The following is a 9200-nucleotide window of genomic DNA, read 5'->3' as shown; positions in this document are numbered from 1 at the left end:
AAGCAACTCGAATACCACAATCAAAACAAAACAAAGGATTGGCTTGCAAAATAAGCCAGAACAAACAGATGATAGATCCCATATCGTATCATGTGTCTGTTGGAAAGATTATTCTAGGAGCTACTTGAATTCCCACTTATAAACTCCCGAAACTTTCTGGTTATGCAATCAGGTGTTGGGGATACAGGGGAAACATAATATCTCACCCAAACTAACAATTCCTACAGCAAGCTGTATCCACCCTTCAACACATAACCAAGAAACCTTCGGAAATCGTGTACCTCAACCTTCAAAAAGCATCCGTTATACAAGTTATGGCAATACTCCCGAACTCCCGCCCCAGTACTGGGTGGCGTCGAGGTTATCTCACCAACAACTGCATAAAAGAGATTTTCGATGTCGGTGAAACTCAGGTATTCCAGAACTGCAACGATAAAATTGTGACGACAACACCTCGGAGCTCAACTCCCCGGGACACTGCCACAACCCCTAAATGTCAGGAGGCACCAAGAACAATGTTCTCGTCACAGAACCATCGGAACGATTCCAAGATACCCGCGTGATCCTAATTTTTTTCGTGAAATTTGAGGAGAGGAGAGTCAAAACTTCTACGTCAAGAGGCCTCACCAGAGCGACGAAGGGACTGAGGAGTAAAAAGAATCCTACTCTTCGATATATATAATCCTAAGACTCAAAACATTTTGTTCTAGACTCAACAACATCAGCGATTTGATCAAGCAGGGGGCTCCTAAGTCGGGGATGGCTCTGATTACCAACTTGTCACACCCACAATGCGACTATATCTCCCACGTGTCGGGGCACGACTTAGAGGCATAGCCGCATGGTTGGTTTGTCGCAAGAGGGGTAATCTTCACACAATCCCATGTACTGAATAAGAAAGGGATAAAGAGGTGTCTTACAATCGCCACTTCACACAAATACAAGTTAAACATACATCATCCAGAAAACAATCAAGGTCCAACTATGAAACCAAAATAAAAGAAGACAACCCCAAATGCTAGATCCCCGATCATCCCAACTGGGCTCCACTACTAATCAACAGGAAACAAAAGAAAACAACATCAAGATCTTCATCGAGCTCCCACTTGAGCTGGGTTGCGTCACCTGCACTGGTATCATCGGCACCTGCAACTGTTTGGAAGTATCTGTGAGCCACAAGGACTCAGCAATCTCACACCCGCGAGATCAAAACTATTTAAGCTTATGGGTAGGAAAGGGTAGTGAGGTGGAGCTGCAGCAAGCACTAAGCATATATGGTGGCTAACATACGCAAATAAGAGCGAGAAGAGAAGCAACGCAACGGTCGTGAAGCTAGAAATGATCAAGAAATGATCCTGAAGCTACTTACAAACATAACTCCAAAACCGTGTTCACTTTCCGGAGTCCACGGAAAAGAGACCATCACGGCTACACACATGGTTGATGCATTTTAATTAAGTGTCAAGTTCTCTACAACCGGACATTAACAAATTCCCATCTGCCACATAACCGCGGGCACGGCTTTCGAAAGTTTATACCCTGCAGGGGTGTCCCAACTTAGCCCATCACAAGCTCTCACGGTCAATGAAGGATATTCCTTCTCCCGGGAAGACCCGATCAGTCTCGGAATCCTGGTTACAAGACATTTCGACAATGGTAAAACAAGACCAGCAAAGCCGCCCGATGTGCCGACAATCCCGATAGGAGCTGAACATATCTCGTTCTCAAGGCAACACCGGATAGGTCAAGCTGTGAGTAAAACCAACCCTCAAGTTTCCTCGAGGTGGCCCCGCAGGCTGCCCGGTTCGGAACAACACTTAGAGAAGCACTGGCCGGGGGGGGGGGGGTTAAAATAAAGATGACCCTCGGGTTGGTCGACCCAAGGGAAAGGTAATAGTTTGTTAGGCAAATGTAAAACCAAGGTTGGGCCTTGCTGGAGGAGTTTTATTCAAAGCAAACTGTCAAGGGGTTCCCATAACACCCAACCGCGTAAGGAACACAAAATCAAGGAACATAACACCGGTATGAAGGAAACTAGGGCAGCAAGAGTGGAACAAAACACCAGGCATAAGACCGAGCCTTCCACCCTTTACTAAGTATATAGATGCATTAAATTTAATAAGAGATATTTTGGTATCCCAACATATCCATGTTCCAACATGGAACAAACTTCAGCTTCACCTGCAACTAGCAACGCTATAAGAGGGGCTGAGCAAAAGCGGTAACATAGCCAAACAACGGTTTGCTAGGAAAGGTGGGTTAGAGGCTTGACACGACAATATGGGAGGCATGATATAGAAAGTGGTAGGTAGTGCGGCATAGCAATAAAGCGATCAACTAGCAAGCAAAGATAGAAGTGATTTCGAGGGTATGGTCATCTTGCCTGAGATCTCGCAAGGAAGAAGAACGAGTCCATGAAGAAGACAAACGAACGTAGTCGAACAGATCCTCACAACTCCAGAACAAAACCGAAGCTAACGAGTGAAGCAACCTGGAAAGAAGCAAGCAACAAAGTAAACAACCACCACATAAACATGGCATGATGCACAACCAAGTATGATGCATGTCCGGTTTGAATATGCATGGCATGGAAAAGTGCACAAACAAAACTACAAGTTAAGTGGAGCTCAATATGCAACGGAGTTGCATATTGAAGAAAACACCACATGACTTATTTAGTTCACTCCCAGTTATGCTACCCATCAATATTAAATGTTGGTAAACATGGCAAGAGGTGAAGCATAACAAAACTATACTATCTAAGCAGTTTAAATGGGGCCGGATACAACAAACAACAAATCCGGAAAATCCCCAGGTGCATATTTTTGGTTATGGTACTGTTCTGCCCAAAACCATATTTTAGAGTTGCTAAACATGCAAGATGAGTGCACCATGTTAAACTAGGCATTTTCCCACCCCATTTACATATAAAGTTTACTAGGTTTGGAGCTAAGGTTATTTAGTTATGAATTAAATCATTTTAGCATGGCGATATGGAAAATTTAAACAAACATCATTTTAAACATTCATGAAAGTGGCATATTATGAAACTAGATGAAATTCTAGTCATATTACATATATAAATCATTTTAAACCAATGCACGGATAATGAGTTATAATATGCATGAAGTCTAGGGGGCTTCCTATAAAATTGGTTTTTCTCTGGATAATAGCCAAATCACAGAGAGGAAAAAAAGGACATGGGCCAAATCTGGAAGGCCCGGAAGTGCACAGGGATCTGGGCGGCTGCTCACCAGCGTGACCACTGGACCGGCGCGAGCTGGGCCTGGCCCGGTCGGTGGGGGATGCAGGCTGGACTGGCCTAGGCCTGATGCGCGCTTGCAGCCCAGGCGCACGACGAGGAAGCGCTCGTCCTCTGTTCGAACGAGGGCGAGGTAGAAACAGGGCAGGGGCGCAGGGACTTGGCGACGGCGGGACTTGCAGACACGGCGAGGGCTCCGGGAAGACGTGGGGAACCGGCAAGGACCAAGGCGAAGCAGGGGAGGTCCGGCAGGGGCGCGGGTCTCCCGGACGGCGGATCTGACCGGGAACGGGCTTGGATGGCGGCTTCAATCGACGCAGGGCGCAACAACCTGAAGAAGACAGCGTCGATGGCAGGGGACGGCCGGGAACAAGGGTCTCTGGCCCGGATCTGGTCGACCTCGTCCCGTTCCAAGGGTGCAGAGGCGAGGCACAGGACGACGGGGTTCAAGGTGGCGGCGACGAGCTCCTTCAGTGTTCCTGGTACAGAGACGGAGAGGGAGTTGAGAGAGAGGAGGAGAAGGGAACGGGAAGGAGGAAGGGTAGGGGCAACGTGGATGGCCCGGTGGCTTCTGCTGCTGCAGGTCGAGGATGGCCAAGGGGAACTCCTTGATCGGGCATCGGGCGAGCAGGGGACGGAGGCTACAGGCGCGGGGGTCCTGGTGAAGCGGTCGCAGGTGAGAGGCTGGCGCCTAGCCAGCTCGCCGTGGCTCGGGTGCTTGGACCGAAAGGGGGCTGCGGGATTGGCCCGATGGGGAATTTTGTGGAGAGGACGTGGGTGGATCGGGAGGGATCCAGATGATGATTTGGAAGGTGGCGGCGGGGGAATGGGACAAGCCCCTAGAAGTTAGGGTTTTGTCCAGATTTAGACTAGGGAGTTTTTATATAAGGAAAGAGGGGGAGTTTAGGATAGATTCGGACCCTCCGATTGAAATCGGGCGGTTCAAGAAAACTAGCTTAGGAAGTCTAAAAAAAGAAAACAATGATATTTTAGGGATGTTTGGGGATGATTCGGACCCAACGGTGAAGACTGCCCGGGTCGGGTCTGGGACAGCTTTCGGACGCGCGTGCGAGGAGGGCCGCGGGCTGACGAGAGAGGTTAGGTTGGACCTGGCGGTAGGTAGTGGACTGTGTAGACGGTCTAGGGAGGAAAGAGAGGGAAAGCCCGGCAACAGTTTTCGGAGACCGAAAACGTCCGACGATTGACCGACTATAATGCCGCTATAGTTATCCGTTGGGGCATCAAACAAACTCCGAATGCGACGAAACTTGGCAGGCGACCTACTAACAACAAAGCAACACCGCGTGCCAACTTTCATCCCATTCCAAGAACATTTTCCAGACACTTATAAAATAATATTTCGGACGTGTCGCGGACGCGTGCAAGTGTGTCTGGGCTTAGAACGGACAACGGAGAGAACTGGGGAAACCCGGACAGATGCAAATTTTGAAAACATGATGATGCAATGCACATGATGCAATGATGAATGCAACTAACCAACAACTCACACGATGAAACTCAGAAAACATGAAAGGCATCTGAAGCTCCGGTCTTGGGGCGTTACAGGTAAGCAGTATGACTATCATCTATGCATAGACCTGGCTATGATACCACTGTTGGGAAACTAGCATGCAATTTCAAAAAAAATCTACGATCACGCAAGATCTATCTAGGAGATGCATAGCAACAAGAGGGGAAGAGTGTGTCCACGTACCCTCATAGACCGAAAGCGGAAGCATTTGACAACGCGGTTGATGTAGTCGAACTTCTTCTCGTTCCGACCGATCAAATACCGAACGTACGGCACCTCCGAGTTCTGCACACGTTCAGATTGATGACGTCCCTCAAACTCTTGATCTAGCAAAGTGTCGTGGGAGAGTTCCGTCAGCATGACAACGTGATGATAGTGATGGTGAAGTGATCCGCACAGGGCTTTGCGTAAGAAGTACGTGAGTATGATCGGAGGCGTAAATTGTGGAGGGGGGCGCCGCACACGGCTAACAATGTTTGTTCTGTGTTCTAGCGGCGCCCCCACATATATATAGGTTGGAGGGGAGGAGAGGCAGCCAAGGGGGCGCCCCAACTACGACGAATCCTACTTGGGGTCCTCCCAATTCGGCCTCCCCCCTTTTCTATTCCTATTCGGACTAGGAAGGGAAGAGGGGGAAGGGGGAATCCTATTCCCTTTTTCCTTTCCTTCTTCCCCTTTCCTTCTCCAATTTGGCCAGCCCATATGGGGGGGCACCAGCCCCTTAGTGGCTGGTGTGTTTCCCCTCTTGACCCATTAGGCCCATATAGCTTACCGGGGGTTGCCCGGAACCCCTTCCGATGACCCGATACGTACCCGGTACCCCCAGAACACTTCCGGTGTCCGAATACTATCTTCCTATATATGAATCTTTACCTCTCGACCATTTTGAGACTCCTCGTCATGTCTGTGATCTTATCCGGGACTCCGAACAACATTCGGTCACCAAATCACATAACTCATATAATACAAAATCGTCATCCAACGTTAAGCGTGCGGACCCTACGAGTTCGAGAACTATGTAGACATGACCAAGACACCTCTTTGGTCAATAACCAATAGCAGAACCTGGATGCTCATATTGGTTCCTACATATTCTACAAAGATCTTTATCGGTCAAACCGTAATGACAACATACGTTATTCCCTTTGTCATCGGTATGTTACTTGCCTGAGATTCGATCGTCGGTATCTTCATACCTAGTTCAATCTTGTTACCGGCAAGTCTCTTTACTCGTTCCGTAATGCATCATCCCATAACTAAATAATTAGTGACATTGCTTGCAAGGCTTATCATGATGTGCATTACCGAGAGGGCCCAGAGATACCTCTCTGATGCTCGGAGTGACAAATCCTAATCTCGATCTATGCCAACCCAACAAACACCTTCAGAGATACCTGTAGAGCATCTTTATAATCACCTAGTTACGTTGTGACGTTTGATAGCACACAAGGTATTCCTCCGGTATCCGGGAGTTGCATAATCTCATAGTTAAAGGAACATGTACAAGTCATGAAGAAAGCAATATCAATAAAACTTAATGATCATTATGCTAAGCTAACGGATGGGTCTTAACCATCACATCATTCTCCTAATGATGTGATCCCGTTCATCAAATGAAAACACATGTCTATGTCTAGGAAACTTAACCATCTTTGATTAATGAGCTAGTCTAGTAGAGACTTACTAGGGACACTGTGTTTTGTCTATGTATCCACACATGTATCAAGTTTCCGGTTAATACAATTCTAGCATGAATAATAAACATTTATCATGATATAAGGAAATAAAAAATAACAACTTTATTATTGCCTCTAGGGCATATTTCCTTCGTCAGGGTGGAGAGCGGGGTGGGTGGCAGGGGACTCCTGCTTGGCTGTCCGTGGAGATGTACGGTGTGAACGAGAGAGGGCGCCACAACAAAGGTGAGGTGTTCCCAACAACAGACATCATATTTTTGTGGTATGCATGACATTCAACACATCCAACACCAATGCATACACACAAATAAACACACCGGCAAATAACAAAGTCAGACAAGACCAAATCTATGCCTAAGTTGAAAAAAATTGAAGCAACCAAAATAATAAACAACAAAACTACATCAATGACCATATCCACACCAACCAACTCTTGACACCACAAGGACGATGTGGTTCTTCAACAACAACACTTTTACGAAGGGAACGACGCCCGAGCGCCGCCGTCGCCGGGTCTAACCACCAAAGGTCATATTCTAGGTTTTCACCTTGAAGATCACGTCCGAGCATATCCATGCAATGCCTTCAATAAGGTAACAACAAAAAACATCGTCATTGCCAGGTATAACCAACTTGGCCAGACCTAGGGTTTTCACCTCGGAGCTCGATACTGGGTACTTGAGAAGCACCACCAAATCGAAGTCAAACATGTGTTGTCGCCACCCATTTTTTGCGATCCAAGCAGTTGCATGTGTTGGGCTAGAAATCTCGTTACTAATGCACAACCATATCCTCAACTACTTTCTCCTATCCACATATGTCTCAAACCAAAAGTCAAACTCAGCCCCACCGAAATTTTCTATCCGGCGCCACCGAGTTCAGTTGACATAGCCACTGCCAGAAACCCTAGTATTTTCGGTCTTACTGATAGGGATCTCGGTCTCACCGAGATGGGATTGTAATCTCTCTGTTTCCCTTTGTAACGTTTCGGTCAAACCGAGATGAGCGATCGGTCCCACCGAGATTGCAATGCAAACTCTCTGTTTCCCTTCCATAACGTTTCGGTCCAACCGAGATGAGCGAATTGGTCCCACCGAGTTTGCCTGACCAACTCTCTATTAGTCCATTACCAAAATCGGTCTCACCGAGTTTGTGTAGTCGGTCTCACCGAGATTACGTTATGTCCTAACCCTAACAAAATTGGTCCCACCGAGTTGACATGTCGGTCCCACCGAAAATCCTAACGTTCACATTTTGAACTAAATCGGTCTGACCGAGTTTCATGATTCGGTCCCACCGAGTTTGGTGACTTGTGTGTAACGGTTAGATTTTGTGTGGAGGCTATTTATACCCCTCCACCCACTCTTCATTCATAGACAGAGCCATCAGAACATGCCTACACTTCCAACATATATTTTCTAAGAGAGGACCACCTACACTTGTGTTGACGTCAAGATATTCCACTCCAACCACATAAATCTTGATCTCTAGCCTTCCCCAAGTTGCTTTCCACTCAAATCATATTTCCACCAAATCCAAATCCTGTGAGAGAGAGAGTTGAGTGTTGGGGAGACTATCATTTGGAGCACAAGAGCAAGGAGTTCATTATCAACACACGATTTGTTACCTCTTGGAGAGTGGTGTCTCCTAGATTGGTTAGGTGTCACTTGGGAGCCTCCGTCAAGATTGTGGAGTTGAACCAAGGAGTTTGTAAGGGCAAGGAGATCGCCTACTTCGTGAAGATCTACCCGAGTGAGGCAAGTCCTTCGTGGGCGACGACCATGGTGGGATAGACAAGGTTGCTTCTTCGTGAACCCTTCATGGGTGGAGCCCTCCGTGGACTCACGCAACCGTTACCCTTCGTGGGTTGAAGTCTCCATCAACATGGATGTATGATAGCACCACCTATCGGAACCACGCCAAAAATCTTTGTGTCTCCAATTGCGTTTGCACACTCCAAACTCCTCCCTTTACCTTCATATGCAATCGTTTTACTTTTCGCTGCTATACTCTTAGAATTGCATGTGTAGGTTGATTGCTTGACTTGTGCTAAGTTGCTAAAATCTGGCAAGAACTAAAATTGGAAAAAGGCTAGATTTTTATTTGGTCAAGTAGTCTAATCACCCCCCTCTATACATACTTTCGATCCTACACCTCTTCTCCTCTACTTCTCTAACACGCATCTCTCTGCTCTCGACGCTTCCACCTGCCCTGCTCGCACTCCGCCGCCATGGGGAAGGAGAAGACCACAGCTATGGAGCGTGCGAAGAAGGCAGCGGCGAAAGGCAAGAAGATGGCTCGGGGGTTGTCGTCGCGGTCCGATCTGCCACCTGGTTGGATCCAGGGGGACTAGATCCGTGATACGTCTCCAACATATCTATAATTTTTGATTGTTCCATGCTGTTATATTATCATTCTTGGATGTTTTATAATCATTTTATAGTCATTTTATATCATTTTTGGGACTAACCTATTGACATAGTGTCAAGTGACAGTTGCTGTTTTTAGCATGTTTTTTACATCGTAGGAAATCAATATCAAACGGAGTCCAAACACCGCGAAACTTTTTGTGAATTTTTTATGGACCAGAAGACTCCTGATGGGCCAGAGAAGCACCTGGGGGGTGCCCCAAGGAGGGCACAACCCACCAGGGTGTGCCTGGGGGCCAAGGCACGCCCAGGTGGGTTGTGCCCACCTCGGTGGCCCCCCG

The 9200-nt window shown here is 47.3% G+C and overlaps 1 protein-coding gene across 1 annotated transcript; it reads right to left on the bottom strand.

Moving 5' to 3' along the window:
- Nucleotides 1-1989: 1989 nt before the first annotated feature.
- Nucleotides 1990-8722, bottom strand: LOC125507009 (wiskott-Aldrich syndrome protein homolog 1-like). Its single transcript, XM_048671711.1, has 3 exons — nucleotides 8668-8722; nucleotides 3255-4101; nucleotides 1990-2491 (listed from the first exon to the last, which is right to left on the bottom strand). Exons 1-2 carry the CDS (start codon nucleotides 8720-8722, stop codon nucleotides 3323-3325), a joined length of 834 nt encoding a protein of 277 aa, XP_048527668.1. The 3' UTR covers nucleotides 1990-2491; nucleotides 3255-3322.
- Between the last annotated feature and the right edge of the window lie 478 nt (nucleotides 8723-9200).

The sequence above is a fragment of the Triticum urartu genome, chromosome 5 (genome assembly GCF_003073215.2).
Source record: "Triticum urartu cultivar G1812 chromosome 5, Tu2.1, whole genome shotgun sequence".
Classification (NCBI taxonomy): domain Eukaryota; kingdom Viridiplantae; phylum Streptophyta; class Magnoliopsida; order Poales; family Poaceae; genus Triticum; species Triticum urartu.
Note: the sequence above shows the minus strand (reverse complement) of the source record. Positions and strands in the feature narration are given on the sequence as shown.

Bases quoted from the DNA above. Each gene is read 5' to 3' on its own strand.
- LOC125507009 (XM_048671711.1), bottom strand. From the start codon at position 8,722: ATGGCGGCGGAGTGCGAGCAGGGCAGGTGGAAGCGTCGAGAGCAGAGA. The intron at 4,102-8,667 runs GTTAGAGAAGTA...CCTAACTTCTAG, and splicing joins TCGAGAGCAGAGAGATGCGT to GGGCTTGTCCCATTCCCCCG.